Source organism: Schistocerca piceifrons, chromosome 7, assembly GCF_021461385.2.
Source record: "Schistocerca piceifrons isolate TAMUIC-IGC-003096 chromosome 7, iqSchPice1.1, whole genome shotgun sequence".
NCBI classification, from domain to species: Eukaryota; Metazoa; Arthropoda; class Insecta; order Orthoptera; family Acrididae; genus Schistocerca; species Schistocerca piceifrons.
The window spans coordinates 388,336,017-388,353,808 of record NC_060144.1 but is presented as its reverse complement, the minus strand read 5'-3'; the positions used below and the strand labels follow the sequence as shown (position 1 = coordinate 388,353,808).

The following is a 17,792-nucleotide window of genomic DNA, read 5'->3' as shown; positions in this document are numbered from 1 at the left end:
GGCTCCAGGCTCCGGTTCAGCTCGCTCCCGAAGGAGGGTACTCCGGCTGCAGTGTATTGCTCACGGTTTGTCGAACTTCGTGCTCGACTTGCCGGTCACACCTTTATTTACACTGATGGCTCCAAAACTGACGATGGTGTCAGCTGTGCCTTTGTCGTTGGGGCCGTCACCTTTAAATACCGGCTCCTCGACCAGTGTTCCAGCTTTACGGCCGAGCTTTTTGCTCTCCATCAGGCCGTTCAGTATGCCCGCCGCCACCGCCATTCATCGTATGTACTCTGCTCTGATTCACTCAGTGCTCTTCAGAGCCTTGGAGCTCCATATCCGGTCCATCCCTTGGTGCAACGGATCCAGCAGTCCCTCCATTCCTTTGCTGAGGATGGCTCTCCTGTCAGCTTTCTGTGGGTTCCCGGCCATGTAGGAGTGCCTGGGAATGAGGCTGCTGATGCTGCAGCCAAGGCTGCAGTCCTCCTGCCTCGGCCAGCCTCCCTTTGTGTCCCGTCATCTGACGTTAATGGTGTTGTTTGTAAGAGGCTTGTGTCCTTGTGGTGGGACACTTGGTCGTCACTTCAAGGAAACAAGCTCCGGGCAGTAAAACCGTTTCCAACTGCTTGGACAACCTCCTCTCGACCATCTCGGCGAGAAGAGGTCCTTCTGACCAGGTTGCGGATTGGGCATTGCCGGTTTAGCCACCGCTACCTGCTCTCCGGTGACCCAGCCCCGCAGTGCCCTTGTGGTCATGCATTAACGGTGCGCCATGTTTTATTGTCGTGTCCCCGTTTTAGTCAATTTCGTGTTGTCCTGTCTCTGCCATCTACTTTACAGGATATTTTAGCGGATGACGCTCGAGCAGCTGCTCGTGTTCTTCGTTTCATTACTTTGACTGGCTTGTCCAGAGACATCTAACTCTTTCACTTATTTTATCTGCATCTTTGTAAGAACTTTCTGGTGTCCCCCCCCCCCCCTTTGAATTTTACTAGATTCTATGTGCTCTAACAATTGTGACTGGGCGCTAATGACCTCAGTAGTTGAGCGCCCTTAAACCCCACACACAAAAAAAAAAACCCTCAGACTTAGTTATAAGTTGGCACAGTGGATAGGCCTTGAAAAACTGAATACAGATCAATCGAGAAAACAGGAAGATGTTGTGTGGAACTATGAAAAAAATAAGCAAAATATACAAACTGAGTAGTCCATGCGCAAGATAGGCAACATCAAGGATAATGTGAGCTCAGGACCGCCGTGATCCCGTGGTTAACGTGAGCAGCTGTAGAACGAGAGGTCCTTAGTTCAAGTCTTCCCTCGAGTGAAAAGTTTAATTTATTATTTTCAGACAATTATTATCTGTCCGTCCGTCCGTCCGATGCGAGGTTACTGCGCCGTAGCATGGGGACGCTACACCTAAACAAACATCGAAACACACGACGTCAGTCGACTACAGCGCACGGAAGAGAGTATTCCTGCTAACGAGGCTCCCTGGCTGGCAGTTGACTGTTCGCTACTTTGGACGGGAGTGCATTAAATACGTGAGATGTATTCCGTGAGCAATATGAATCCAGCAAATATAGCTCGCGAGTTCAATAACAAGGCCAACGAATATTTTCAGAACTGTAAGGAATCGGAATGTTCCTTAAGGAATTGAACGTATAGAATATATCAGACGTATTTTCCTGTGGAGGAATCGGCTGACTTATGACCTTGCGATCAAATGTTTTCGGTTCCCATTGGAGAGGCACGTCCTTTCGTCTACTAATCGCACGGTTTTGAGGTGCGGTCGCAAAACACACACTAAACTTATTACAGTAAACAGAGACGTCAATGAACGAACGGGCAGAACATAACTTCGCGAAAATGAAGCAAACTTTTCAGTCAAGGGAAAATTTGAACCAAGGACCTCTCTTTCCGCAGCTGCTCACGCTAACCACGGGACCACGGCGCTCCTGAGCTCAGGCTATCCTTGATCTTGCCAATCTTGCGCATGGACTACTCAGTTTGTATATTTTGCTTATTTTTTTCATAGTTCCACACAACTTCTTCCTGTTTTCTCGATTGATCTGTGTTCAGTTTTTCAATGCCTATCCACTGTGCCAACTTATAACTAAATCTGAGGGGGGGGGGGAGGGGGGGGGGGTGCGATGGTGAGGTTCCCTTGTGAGTAAAATCTGCTTAACAACATTACATCAGTATTCACGTCATTAGCAGACTAATAATTATAGCCGTTACAAGTCGTATGTTTTTAGCATAGTTAGTACAGTAAACCAATGTACGTTTGTTTTTATGAAAGCATGACAAACCGTCTGATGATGAAATAATGAAGTGTGAACAGTTCGAAACCGGGAACGGTACTTTTTCAACAAATGAATCTAAAAAAAAAGTAGCTCGTTGCTGTACACCATCAACAATCTTCCAGTCAAATATCACGCGATCTGGTAGTGGGACAAATCGAATCTGAATGGGGCGAAAAAATTGTGAGGGAATTTTCAGTTCCGGCATTTGCCAAACAACCAACGGCAGCCTCGCGAAATACTTGGTCCGACTGCGCAACTGGAGCAATCTTAATTTATTTCAAATGTTGTAGAAATGATAGAGAAAGCAGCTAAAAATGAGACGGGAGAAATGATATTGCGAGCAGATCCTGACAGAGCACTGAGAGACCTAAGTCGCAACAGGCAAGACGGCGATGACCACATTCCTTCAGAATCACAGACGTCCTTGAGAGAGATACTAAGAGGAAATTATTCTGCCTGGTACACAATTTATATGACAGGAGAAATACCCTCACACAGTGCCGAGTATTACCTAACCGTCATTTTAATAATTCATCTTTGCAAAATGCTGACACGAAAAATTTACAGAGCTGGAAGCTGACCTCAGGGATGTGTGGCTGCATTCTGAAGAAATGTAGGAACACACTAGGAAATGCCACTGACTAAAGTTGAAAATTAGGTGGACTGATAAGGTAAGGAACGAGGAGGTTCTGCGCATAATCTGAGAAGAAAGGAATATATGGAAAACTCTGACAAGAAGAAGGGACAGCATGATGGGACATTTTTTAAGTGCTAGAGGGAGTTGCAGAGGGTAAAAACTGTAGAGGAAGACAGAGGTTGGAATATACCGAGCAAATAATTGAGGACGTAGAAGACTGATGACTATGTACACACACACACAAAAAAAAGAATCTAAACGGTGTGGTCACGAGCCCAGGACATGAGCAGCAGGCGATGCCGTTCTGTTAGCAACGGCACTCGCGTCGGTCGTCTGCTGCCTTAGCCCATTAACACCAAATTTCGCCTCACTGTCCTACCGGATACGCTCGTCGTACGTTCCACAGTGATTTCTGCGGTTTATACCTTGTTCACGCGATACTACCACCATCTGTATAGGCGCGTACCGCTATCCTATGACTTTTGTCGCCTCATTGTATATTTCTGTTTATGTACGCTGCACGTTTTTACGCTACAAACAAATAAGCGAATGATTGTGAAATACTTACCGAAGCTATTCCGACGATAATACGAGAAACCATGAATACGACAGGTCCACCGTACGCGCAAACCGGTCCAAGAATGGTGAAGACCCCCGCGATGAGGAGTCCTAGCCCGTACACCCAGCGGGCGCTGAAACGCGCCGCTGCGTACCCACCGAGTATGTTGGTCGCAGCGTAGCCGTAGTAGTACGACGACAGGATGTACCCCTGCATCTTGTCGCCCCAGTCAAATTCACCTTCCTGGAACATGAGAGAAGCAACTGCTATTCTAAGATATGTGCATCCGCAAAATCTCTCCGCAGCGGTGAGCTCCACGGGAGTCACCTTGCGGAGCGCGTGAGGTTGACGGCACATTGATGTCGCTGTATAAGCTATGGGCCGGGATTCACTGCTACTGGCTGCGGTTTTGTTGGGTGATGGGATTCAACATCATTAAAATTAAAACAATGAAATTAATTACAATTAAATACAGTGTACTGACCAATATTACAGTAGGTGTTGTAAATTTTTTCCTACTTCTTGAAGATACAGTTCAGTACCTTTACATTTACTTGCAAACGCTCTTACCAATATTTCACGTGTAGTCGAATGCAGGTAATCAATTATCGCTGTCTTCAGTTCATCTATTGTTTCTGAGTTATATTGATACACAAACACTCTAGCCACACAATAAAGGAAATGTTCTGGAGGAGACAGATCAGGTGAGTGTGGGGGCCAGAGACCTTCCTAATTGTTCCGTCACCAAAAATTTCAGTTAAAAGCCGGAGGGACTGGTGTGCTGTATGATCAGTAGCGTTGTCTCGTTGGAAAAATGAATGATCGATCTCATTTTCATTCAAATAAATGGTTCTGAGCACTATGGGACTCAACTGCTGAGGTCATTAGTCCCCTAGAACTTAGAACTAGTTAAACCTAACTAACCTAAGGACATCACAAACATCCATACCCGAGGCAGGATTCGAACCTGCGACCGTAGCGGTCTTGCGGTTCCAGACTGCAGCGCCTTTAACCACACGGCCACTTCGGCCGGCTTCATTTTCATTCAGCAGGGCAATAAATGGATAAATTATCTCCGAACAATAGACGTCGGAAGCGACGGTAGTATCGAAAAAGATCGGCCGTATCATTCACGCTCGAGTTATGCCAACACACACTTCGATTTTTCTCTGTGTGCAATGGCGTTTCTCTTAAGGTACGTGAATTTTCTGATGACCAAATTCGTGTATTTTGGGAATTAATGTAGCTAGATAGGTGAAATCAAGCCTCATCAGAGAAAAAGGTTCTACCTAAAAACCCAACCCCATTTCAGTCAACAAATCGCTGAAACCGTTCACAATACGCTATTCGTTTCGCATGCTCCGTACAATGTAATTGTTGCAATCAGTAATTTCATCAGGAAACATCCCCAGTTCTTTGGTTTTGGCCTTTATGTGCTGTCGTACGAGAGACTTTAGCCTCTTGAGATAATCTCCCCACTGATTTTCTTGGACTTCACAACATGATGTCGAAAATGTCGTTGAGTCTCCATCCTGTCAAAATTGTGGGCCTCCAGTTCAAGGTGCGTCTTGAAATGAACTTGTTGTCTAGAATTAGCGAATTAAATAACTTCATTGTCACGATGTGGACACTTCGAAGTAAGAAAACGCAATCTAAATTTCCACCTCACATTCTCCGTAAAGTTTCCTCCTCCACGGAGAACCTCTTCCAATAAAAACGCTCTCTCTGCAGTACTAAGCATTGTCACTACTTTCAGCTTGCACATGAAGTGGACAGTAACACAAGTAACAGCTGTAAAGCACTCACACCACCACTACCCTCACCCTACTATTGCGGGTCGATGGAACACGTTCAGGCGAGACTTGAATGTGCTGCCAAGGCGAGACATGCGATGGTCGCCGCTGCGGAGAGGCTTTGAGGACGCACTGTATTAGGTTCCCTATTTTTGAGAACTGTCTGATGTTCAAACACTTTCTACAGTGATTGGGGGGGCTGTTAATGTGGTACTTGAATAGGAAACTAAATTCGGGATACCGGAGACCGCTTCTACACTGATGGCCATTAAAATCGCAACAGTATGAAGCGACATGCAACGAAAGTCAAACTGGCATGAACTTTATTACATGCTTGATTTGAAAATGAGTGTCACTTCAACAGAATGGCGCAAAATAGGTAGGACAAAGTTCAAGAACATCGCACGATATGATTTAGATGGATATGTGCCAAGCAAAATTCTTAGGGTTATTTTAGAAAGGTGCCGTGAAAGCAAGAAGACCTTCACTGCAGATTTAATGCTAGCGAAAGCATCACAGACAGACGAAAACTGAAGGAGGGCTAAGCGTGAAGCATTCAACCAATTAGAAAATAAAACCTTTTCTACAGACATAACAGAAACTCTTTAGAAGTTTTGGTCTTATGTCAAATCAGTAAAGGGATCGAAGCCATCTGTCCAGATTCTCAGTCATCATAATGGCTTTGAAACAGAGAGTGACATGAAAAGCCGAAGTACGGAACGCCTTTTTCCGGAACTGTTTCACAGAGAAAGATCGCGCTGTAATTTCTCTCATAAATCGTCGCACGAAACTATAAAACGACAGCTATTGAAGTGCTCAAGAGATAGAAAAGCAACTGAAGTCTCTCAACAGAGGACACTGAACCTGACGGGATATCAAATCGATTCTACACAGTGTATGCGAAAGAGCTTGCCCGTCTTCTCGCAGCCGTGTGCCGTAAGTCTTTCGAGGAGTGAAGTGTTCCTAATGACTGAAAAAGCGCACATGTCATTCCCGTTTTCAAGAAGGGCTGTCGAACAGACGCACGAAACTAAAGGTCTAAATCTCTGAAGCTGATCTTATGCAGAATTCTGTAACATGTTTTACGCTCGTGTTTTATGACATTTCTCAAGACCAAATACATCCTATGAAGGAATCAACATGGATTTCCTACAGCAGCGGCCTTATGAATTCCAGCTTGCTCTATTCATCCGGGAGACCCAGAAAGCAGTAGATGCAGGCGTTCAGGTAGATGCCGTGTTCATTGACTCTCGGAAGGCATTCGATACAGTTCCATACTGCCGTCAAATAAACAGCATACGAGTGTACTGGAAACCAGGCCAAATGTGTGACTGGACGGAAGAATTTATAGCAAACAAAAATGGCCTGTTATTTTCAACAAAGAGAAGTCTTTAGACATAAAAGTAACTTTGGATGTGCCTCAGGGGAGTGTTATAGGACCATTAGTTTTCACAAAGGGAACAAATGACTTAGTAGATAAGGTCAGAAGTTCGATGGGGCTTTTAGTGGATGATGCTGTTGTATACAGATAAGTCTGGAAGGAAGAAAATCGTAGTGAAATGCAGGTAAACTTGCAGACGATTGAAACTTGTGCAGGGGCTGACAATTTGCCCTCATCACAAACAAATGCAACGTTTGCGAATACGTAGACAGAAAGACCATTTACTGTAAGATGAAAACTACAGACAATCAGAAGAAACATTTATTTTTGTGAAATATCTAGTGCCGGCCGCGGTGGTCTCGCAGTTCTAGGCGCGCAGTCCGGAACCGTGCGACTGCTGCGGTCGCAGGTTCGAATCCTGCCTCGGGCATGGATGTGTGTGCTGTCCTTAGGTTAGTTAGGTTTAAGTAGTTCTAAGTTCCAGGGGACTGATGACCACAGCAGTTGAGTCCCATAGTGCTCAGAGCCATTTTTTTAAAATATCTAGTAGTATGCATAAGGAGCGATATGAAGTGGAACGACTGCATAAAATTAATTCCTGGTAAGGCAATTCTCACACTGAGATTTATTGGAGGATTCTCAGGAAATAATGTAGTCTGTTAACAAAGCGAGTAGCTTACAAAACACTAGTTCGACAAATACGTGAATTTTGCTTGTTAGTAGCACTGGCAAATACGTTCTCAATTATTTGCTGGATGTATCCTAATCTCTGTCTTCCTCTACAGTTTTTGCCCTCCACATCTCTCTCTAGCACCACGGACATCATTCTCTGATGTCTTAACAGGTGTCCTATCATCATGTCTGGTCTCCGTGTCAGTGCTTTCAATGTATTTCTTTCCTCTCCGATTCTGCGCAGAACCTCCTTATTCCTTACCTAATGAGTCCACCTAATTTTCAACATTCGTTTGTAGCACCACATGTCAAATGCTTCGATTCTCTTCTGTTCTGGTTTTCCCACAGCCCATGTTTCACTACCGTACAATGCTGCGCTACAAACGTACTTTCTCAGAAATTTCTTCCTCAAGTTAAGGCCTATGTTTGATAGTAATAGACTTCTCTTGGTCAAGAAAGCCCTGTTTGCCACTGCTGGTCTGCTTTTTATGTTCTCCTTGCTCAGTCCGTCATTAGTTATTTTGCTACCTAGGTAGCAGAATTCCTTAGCTTCATCTACTTCGTGACTGTCAATCCTGATGCTAAGTTTCTTGCTGTTCTCATTTCTGCTGCTTCACATCACTTTCGTCTTTCTTCGATTTACTCGTTATTTCAATCACTGCTTCTTCGATACATGATTGAACAGCAGGGGTGGAAGACTACATCCCTGTCTTAGACCGTTTTTAATCCGAGCACTTCATTCTTGGTCCTCCGCTCTTATTGTTCCTTCTTGCTTCGTGTACACATTGTACATTAGGCGTCTTTCCCTGTAGCTTACCTCTATTTTTCTGATGATTTCGAACATCTTGCACCATTTTACATTGTCGAATGCTTTTTTCAGGTCGACAAAACGAATAAACATGTCTTGATTTTTCTCCAGTCTTGCTTCCACTATCAACCGGAACATGAGAACCATCTCTCTGCTGCATATACCTTTCTAAAGCCAAACTGATCTTCATCAATAGATCCTAAATTTTCTTTTCCATTCTTCTGTATATTATTCTTGTTTCGTTACAGGTTCGTTTAGTAAGCGTCACGGAGATCCTCAGCTAACTCCAGTGGCAGCCACTGCTAGAGAGGCATCCTGCATCAAGGTGCCATTTGCGAATGAAATCCCGAGTGCGTATGTTCATAGAGAGTCAACCAACATATTTCTTTCACCTTTGTATATCTCGTGAAAAGACCATGAAGATAAAGTTAGAGAGATTCGAGCCCACAGAGAGGCTCACCAGCAATCGTTCTCCCCGTGAACCATACGCGACTGAATAGAAAAAGGGGGAAGTACTCTCCACCGCACACCGTAAAGTGACTTCGTAATATAGACGTAGATGTAAAGTAACACCAAATACAATATGAGTAGATGCAAGGAGTAGCAACGAATTTATTACACAGAATTTGTATTTCAATGTTACTGTTTTTGAGAAATTTGTTTTATGCTTCACATAAGTTTAGCTGCATATGACGGAATTCGGTAGGGGCAAAATTGCCCATATGGAGACTGTAGTTTAGTTTTACACGTTATAGCTGCTCGCTTTGGTCGCACGCCCACGATTGTCAGGCCAATATGGGATCGATAAGTTCAAGAAGGCTATACTCAACGCCATGCAGGTTTTCAATAGCCCAACGTGACTAGCGGCCGAGAGGACAGGGATATTATGTATGCTCGGTCGTGAAGGATTGTAAAGCCTCATCACATACCATGACCCATGTAAAGGGCTTGGTTGGAGCAAGACAAGACTGTCGGCACTGCAATCATCGTCGCGGCTCCCTTTGACGCGATAGCGTGGAGAGGCGCGCACACAGCGCTCCAGTCGAAAACAACACCGACACAGGAGAGGCACCAGTTCGTATTTTCAGAGGAGTCTTGCTTCTGCATACGGCGAGGATATCAAACTCAAAAGGAGACATGGGTTTAAGTTGAGGAGGTCCGCAGAAAAAAAGTACTTCAAATTCAGTTTTTATTTATTTAAAATAATACGGTAGAAAACACGAGGATAAAGATAAACGTTTTCTTCCTTCTCTTTTTCTGTTATTGCCTTCCATGCCTCAGGAGAAAACTTATGCACAGTAATTACTGTCAAAATTAACCCAAGTGAATGTCTGAAATTTTAGATCCAACACGAGATTTACGTCCTTTGATAACCTAAAATATCTGCGACAGACTATACTGACTAAGACTAATTTTGCTCTAATGCACAGCAGTCAACTCTTCTATCTATCAAAGCTAACGCAGTTGCTCCACAGGTCCGATTGCAGCGCATTCTGAAAGGAAGAATCTACAAAACACCTAAATGGGGTCTCGTTTTACACTCATTTGGCCTATCGTGTGGTAGACGCCTGCCATATCTTCACCGCTAGTTAGGTTTTGTACACATGCGTGTAAGGGACACGATATTTAGGACCGTTTCATTGGCTGGACGTGGCGCACAGGAAACCTTTATGGGCGCACACATATGGGCTGCAAGTTTGAGACCCTTGACATACAGTATGACGATGGTCATATCTGTGTGTCAAGGCTGCGAGGGGAACGAACGTTGACGGATTGTATTCGTCATCATCATATGGGCCTAGCACCTTGCGTGAACGGTGTAGGATACGAGGACATGAGGGTGTACAACACAATCACCTCTGGTTTGAACAACCTGTAGTTTGGACAGTAGGCATTATATTTTCGGAGTGTTAAGACTGCTACCTCTGTCCTATCTTCAAGGTCTCTATGACGTGATCGTTCAGCAATGTGACTCGATACTGTATGTTGATTGTGCTTCCATGAACTACCTCGATATAGAAGGTGTTCGACTGTTGCCCTGGGCAGCACTTTCTCCGTACCTCTCGCCAAGAGATTAGCATGGTACCACTCGCCAGCCACTATGGTTGATGAACACTGGCATTCGGGGTGTAATGGGTCGAAGTGCAGATATCTCTATTGGTGACTGAGCACGGTGCACTAAACAACATTACATCAGTATTTATGTCATTAGCAGACTAATAATTATAGCTATTACAAGTTGTATGTTTTACGTTGGTTAGTACTTCGAAATACATGTGGCAAGAGCAAGTCATTAATGCTTATTTTCCCCTGTGTAGAAGATCAAATGTTGAAGTGTGGACGCGTGGACACAAAACGGCTAGTCGTTACTGACGGGCGTAGTCTACGTGGTGGTGCAGTTACAGCCGTGCAGAAAACATCAGGTCATGTAGTTTGTGACGTGTTTGTGGGAAAAATGTTCGATGCAAATACGTGTACAGATCCTAGTATCAAATGGTTCAAATGGCTCTGAACACTATGGGACTTAAAACATCTATGGTCATCAGTCCCCTAGAACTCAGAACTACTTAAACCTAACTAACCTAAGGACATCACACAACACCCAGTCATCACGAGGGATCCTAGCATCACATATAAAAATATCTGCACATATACTCGTTACATTCTGTATAGTTGAAGCAGCATGGAGTGACCTGTCATCCAAGCTCAGCATGGAATGACATGCCAGTTACCTGTCAAAAACAATGGTTCAAATGGCACTGAGCACTATGGGACTTAACCGCTGTGGTCATCAGTCCCCTAGAACTTAGAACTACTTAAGCCTAACTAACCTAAGGACATCACACACTTCCATGCCCGAGGCAGGATTCGAACCTGCGACCGTAGCAGTCGCGCGGTTCCAGACTGTAGCGCCTAGAACCGCTCGGCCACTCCGGCCGGCAGTTACTTGTCATCCAAGCTCATTTCAACTGGATCCCCACTGGGCCAGAGCCGTTGTTGCTGCCTGAGATGGCAGCTCTCTATGTTACATTTCGTGTTCTGTATTCTGACAAATAGCCTACAAATGTAGTCCCTTGTGCTTCCGACTATTTTGTACATGCACAAAAACAAAGTAAAATTCGTTGTTTGCTCTATCCCAGTGTTGCAACTTTAATAGCGGATAATGTAGCATTTGGCTTCGTGTATCGCATTCCACCGAAAACCCGTTGTTGGAAAGTCAATTGCTCAAGAATTACTGCAAAACAAAGAAGTAATGTAGGAACATGTAGTATACAGGTTCCAGCTCATGTGAGTTTGGTATACTATGATAAAATGGACGAGTTGGCGAAGGAAGCCGGTATGTATGGCTCCAAAAGGAACATCACTGTCTTGCCCTCCGATTTCTAGATACGTTTACAGAAATAAGGAATGGTCAAATGATTGGCAACATAGAACAACAATTTTCTGCAGTCCATCTTCAACTCTGTGTGCTTTTGAGAATTTATGGCGAGCTAGAAGCTATATACACACTGGTAAAAATGAATATCAACCGTTGTCCAACTTATTCCCACTTACACTACCCGGTGGTCAAGTACAGTATTCTTTATGAATGACAGGCGAATGAAGAAATGTAAACCACTTGATGCAAAGCTGCAGTTTTTTCGAAGCAGAGGAGAAAAGCTTACTCGAAAATCTTGTGATAATGAAGGTGCTGTGCAGGTCGACTGGCCTTTCTAAGGATAGCGCGAGTTTTTGTTTCTAATTCCAAAATTTTCGACGGTACAGTCTACGTCATGAGTAGAATTACACCGAGCGAGGTGGCGCAGTGGTTAACACACTGGATTCGTATTCGGGAGGACGACGGTTCAAACCCGCGTCCGGCTATCCCGTTCAAGGTTTTCCCTAAATCGCTTCAGGCAAATGCCGGGATGGTTCTTTTGAAAAGGCACGGCCGACTCCCTTCTCCATCTGTCCCTAATCCGATGGGATCGATGACCGACTCAACCAACCAATCGAGTAGAATTACTGCTTCAGCAGAGGCTGTTTGCTTCCGTAAAATTCGCTGCCCGACAAGTCCCTTTGCATCGCATTTGAATGGCCAACGGGGAGAGTGGCAGAGGACTCACGTGTTGGCTGCAGGACTCAGATAAGGACGCTCTCTCTGGTTCTGGGCTCCAGCTGGGCATGATGTGTAGCTTCCCTCTGCTGATAGCTTTCGGAATTTATTCCGACACAACACAACGTCTTACAATAACCACCTTGACTGGCGGAGTGGCCGAGTGGTTTGAGGCGCCATGTCACGGAATGCGTGGCACCTCCCGCCGGAGGTTCGAGACCTCCCTCGGGCATGGATGTGTGTGTGTTGTTCTTAGCATAACTTAGGTTAAGTTAGTTTAACTAGTGTGTAAGTCTAGAGACTGATGACCTCAGCAGTTTGGTCCCTCAGGAATTCACACACATTTGAACATTTGTCATTGTACCCAGGGCACGCCCAGTTACATTACATAGTGGGAGAATACAGAAACAGGATTAAAATCCTACTTTTATTTCGAAAAAACACTCTCTTTGGATGCTTACATCTTTGATTTTCCTGACACGATCCACAGACACCTGCACAGTGACCCTTCCACCAAACGTGCCAGTGTTGATTGTTCTTGAGGATATCCAAATTATGTGTAAAGCATTTTTCGATTGTGTACAGGACTGTTTATAAATTATTTTGTATCATTAAAATTTCAGACTTCAGTAACACATTATTAAATTCCACCACCTGGGCTTTTTTATATTATTTTCTGGTTACAGTTTGTGTCACTTGGATACTGAAACACAATCTGTAATTGCTTTTCAGATTCTTTTTCTTGTGATATTTTTATGTAGATTTTTTAAATAGTTGTTCCAACGTTTTGATTGTACGTTTCGATGAACGCAAGGATAATAATTAAAATACGGGGCTTTACTGCATGTTATTCTTGTCGTTGTGGTTCGTGAAGGAGGCAGCTGTTTCCTCCTCAACAGAGAACGCTACGATCTGCGTGTATAAACATAGTGGCATTGTCCACTTACATCATTGACTCGGAAAATTATTCGAACATTTAATGAATTCACCGGAAACATATAAGAAGGTGCAGTAGAGTCAAACGTGCACTTATTGTGCTTTATCTCTAATGACCAGGCTGTCAACGAGACATTAATCTTCCTTCCTTCACATTCATTACTGCTGAAATCTTGAGGATGATTCTGCGTCTTCATTTGTGTTCAGTTTTCTCTTGCTATATGTTCGTTAATTAATTACGTGAGTCATAACTTTATCTATGATAGGGCATAGGTTTCACAAATCAGGGTATGTTACACATTACTTGCAACAGAAATCCGGTTGTAAAAAGAGTGGTTGTGGTGTCACCGCCAGACACCACACTTGCTAGGTGGTAGCCTTTAAATCGGCCGCGGTCCATTAGTATACGCCGGACCCGCGTGTCGCCACTGTCAGTAATTGCAGACCGAGCGCCACCACACGGCAGGTCTAGAGAGACGTACTGGCACTCGCCCCAGTTGTACAGCCGACTTTTCAAGGAACGGTTCACTGACAATTACGCTCTCATTTGCCGAGACTATAGTTAGCATAGCCTTCAGTTACGTCAATTGCTACGACCTAGCAAGGCGCCATTTATCTTTTGCTGGTTATTTTATAAAGCCTGTATCATCAAGAGCGATGTTCTACAATTATGGATTAAAGTTAAGTATTCCAGAAGCTACGTACTTTTCTTTACAGCATTCATTACGTATCCTGTTTCAGACCTCACGCCAGCCTGTGTGAGTTTAAGCGCGTGCCTTTCGGCTTCCTCTCCTTGTGTCTAGGCTGTCTTGTCTAGACACAACAGTGGTCACCTTACAAGTGACCTGTTAAACCATCAAAAACAGCACAGTACGTGAACCAAAACGAACGTAAGCACCTAACCAGAATATCATAGTTGTGGTGCCTAGCTGTAAGTAACTACTCTCTCTCCGAGACAATGACTTTCACACTATTGCGTTCCTCTTTAGTGGCGGTATTGCAGCGTGCTTTTTTATAAGTTAAAATATAGATAATGGCTGAAAAAGATGAAAGTATGTACTTGTGAAACATTAAAGTATAAATAAATACAGCCTAAGTGCCAGACTGCCGCCTTTCTTTAACAGACTTAGGGTTCTGATGCCCACAATGAAGAAGTTGTGCTAATACTGTTATTTTTAAGAAATATATGCTATTTCGCTTCAGTGCTCTCTAAATGGCCACCCGCAACAAACATATCATCATGTACACACAGCCTATTGATTGAGTTGTTCCACATGCTTTCGGTAGATGTGATCTGCGGTACATGCAACTGACTTCTCACTGTTATCATATTTTATGTTTTCCGTGCCGTGGTATACACTTTGTCTAGGTTTCTTGACATCGGGCGCATACCATCTTGAGTTTAACGTTGCTGTATGTTTGTGATTTGTTCTAAGACATGGTATTACCCATAATTATCGTTGCCAAGTACCTCTGTGATTGATTCGCCGGTGCTGGTGCCGTCTGGCAGCGGACACGTGCTGGTGTCAACTGCGCCACTTGTTGTGTGGTTCACCATTCCGCCGATGGCTACGGACAAGGTCACCTTCAGGACGTACTGGAAAACTATCCCCAGGAAGCCGAGGACTCCAATCACAGCACGCAGTGGAACAACAGCTGTAAGAAAAATACTCTTTTGTGAGTGTTGTATCCACAATAACACAACAACGTGCGTGAATTACACAATCCTGTGTCTTTACTATCTATGAAATTTTAAGGAGGAACTTACAATGCATGTTCACTTTGCTTATTTTATTTAAATAGGAAAATGCAGTTACTGATATGAAAAATAGTGAGCAGATGCAAACGTGCCAAAATAAGTTACGCTTAAGTCATTTATGATTTTAAGTGGAATTTTTTTGCTGCACTATGGATTCATAGGTTGTACAGAGTTTCAGGGAGAGCATAAGGGAACAATTGACAGGAATGGGGGAACGAAATACAGTAGAAGAAGAGTGGGTAGCTCTGAGGGATGAAGAAGTGAAGGCAGCAGAGGATCAAGTAGGTAAAAAGACGAGGGCTAGTAGAAATCCTTGGGTAACAGAAGAAATATTAAATTTAATTGATGAAAGGCGAAAACATAAAGATGCAGTAAATGAAGCAGGCAAAAAGGAATACAAACGTCTCAAAAAAGGGATCGATAGGAAGTGCAAAATGGCTAAGCAGGGATGGCTAGAGGACAAATGAAAGGATGTAGAGGCTTATCTCACTAGGGGTAAGATAGATACTGCCTACAGGAAAATTAAAGAGACCTTTGGAGAAAAGAGAACCACTTGTATGAATATCAAGAGCTCAGACGGAAACCCAGTTCTAAGCAAAGAGGGGAAAGCGGAACGGTGGAAGGAGTATATAGAGGGTCTATACAAGGGCGATGTACTTGAGGACAATATTATGGAAATGGAAGAGAATACAAATGAAGATGAAATGGGAGATACGATACTGCGTGAAGAGTTTGGCACAGCACTGAAAGACCTGAGTCGAAACAAGGCCCCGGGAGTAGACAACATTCCATTAGAACTACTGACGGCCATGGGAGAGCCAGTCCTGACAAAACTCTACCATCTGGTGAACAAGATGTATGAGACCGGCGAAATACCCTCAGACTTCAAGAAGAATATAATAATTCCAATACCGAAGAAAGCAGGTGTAGACAGATGTGAAAATTACCGAACTATCAGTTTAATAAGTCACAGCTGTAAAATACTAACACGAATTCTTTACAGACGAATGGAAAAAACTGGTAGAAGCCAACCTCGAGGAAGATCAGTTTGGATTCCGTAGAAATAATGGAACACGTGAGGCAATACTGACCTTACGACTTATCTTAGAAAAAAGATTGAGGAAAGGCAAACCTACGTTTCTAGTATTTGTGGACTTAGAGAAAGCTTTTGACAATGTTAGCTGGAATACTCTCTTTCAAATTCTAAAGGTGGCAGGGGTAAAACACAGGGAGAGAAAGGCTATTTACAATTTGTACAGAAACCAGATAGCAGTTATAAGAGTCGAGGGACATGAAAGGGAAGCAGTGGTTGGGAAGGGAGTGAGACGGGGTTGTAGTCTCTCCCCGATGTTATTCAATCTGTATATTGAGCAAGCAGTGAAGGAAACAAAAGAAAAATTCGGAGTAGGTATTAAAATCCATGGAGAAGAAATAAAAACTTTGAGGTTCGCCGATGACATTGTAATTCTGTCAGGGACAGCAGAGGACTTGGAAGAGCAGTTGAACGGAATGGACAGTGTCTTGAAAGGAGGATATAAGATGAACATCAACAAAAGCAAAACGAGGATAATGGAATGTAGTCGAATTAAGGCGGGTGATGCTGAGGGAATTAGATTAGGAAATGAGACGCTTACAGTAGTAAAGGAGTTTCTCTATTTGGGGAGCAAAATAACTGGTGATGGTCGAAGTAGAGAGGATATAAAATGTAGACTGGCAATGACAAGGAAAGCGTTTCTGAAGAAGAGAAATTTGTTAACATCGAGTATAGATTTAAGCGTCAGGAAGTCGTTTCTGAAAGTATTTGTATTTAGTGTAGCCATGTATGGAAGTGAAACATGGACGATAAATAGTTTGGACAAGAAGAGAATAGAAGCTTTCGAAATGTGGTGCTACAGAAGAATGCTGAAGATTAGATTGGTGAGGAGGTATTGAATAGAATTGGGGAGAAGAGGAGTTTGTGGCACAACTTGACAAGAAGAAGGGACGGTTGGTAGGACATGTTCTGAGGCATCAAAGAATCACCGATTTAGCATTGGATGGCAGCGTGGAAGGTAAAAATCGTAGAGGGAGACCAAGAGATGAATACACTAAGCAGATTCAGAAGGATGTAGTTTGCAGTAAGTACTGGTAGATGAAGAAGCATGCACAGGACAGGGTAGCATGGAGAGCTGCATCAAACCAGTCTCAGGACTGAAGACCACGACAACAACAACAACAAAAATGGATTCATATAATTATGATGATACAAGTTTTGGCGTTATAAAGTGTGCCTGAGAATATGGTATAACAGATATAATATTGTTTCTTACGTTTGTGTTTACACATTGCACCCTATACTCACGGGCCTTCCCTGGTATGACGTGGTCCATATTGCATCTTGCAGCCTAATGTCGATTGTCTTTTTGTTGTGATATGATATTGTTATTTGTACGTTTACTTTCTATTTGAGTGATCTTGTAAATTCGTTTTTGACAGCTTTCTTGACAGCTTCGGCTGCAGAGATTCTGGATATTTACTATGGAATTTCAGTTTCCGCTTCAAGATGACATAGGGACACTTCATACCAGCTAAGACGTAAACATAAGGTGCAATATGTAGACATGGAGTAACGTAGACGTAAGGAACAATGTTACACCTATTTTACCATCCTCACAGCTACACTTGAAAATGGCAAAGCTCGGAAACGTGTTCCTTTTTGTAACTTGTATCACTACTAGTATGTAAATAAATAGTGCTGCAAAAAGTTTATTCTTAAAATAAAATAAATCGTTCTTCGAACTCATGCAAGCTGCGGGCCCAATGAAAGGAAATTCTTGAATACAACATCAATTATGGCTGTCTAGAACAACATGTTTTTCACAAT

The 17,792-nt window shown here is 43.3% G+C and overlaps 1 protein-coding gene across 1 annotated transcript in view; it reads right to left on the bottom strand.

The window, feature by feature from the left end:
- LOC124805725 (putative inorganic phosphate cotransporter) overlaps positions 1 to 17,298 on the bottom strand; it is a 112,849-nt gene extending 95,551 nt beyond the window's left edge. The window contains exons 1-3 of the mRNA XM_047266295.1: positions 17,271 to 17,298; positions 14,642 to 14,826; positions 3,557 to 3,727 (exon numbers count right to left, since the gene is read on the bottom strand). Coding sequence (XP_047122251.1) covers positions 3,557 to 3,727; positions 14,642 to 14,826; positions 17,271 to 17,298 — 384 coding nt within the window. The remainder of the gene's footprint in view (positions 1 to 3,556; positions 3,728 to 14,641; positions 14,827 to 17,270) is intronic.
- Between the last annotated feature and the right edge of the window lie 494 nt (positions 17,299 to 17,792).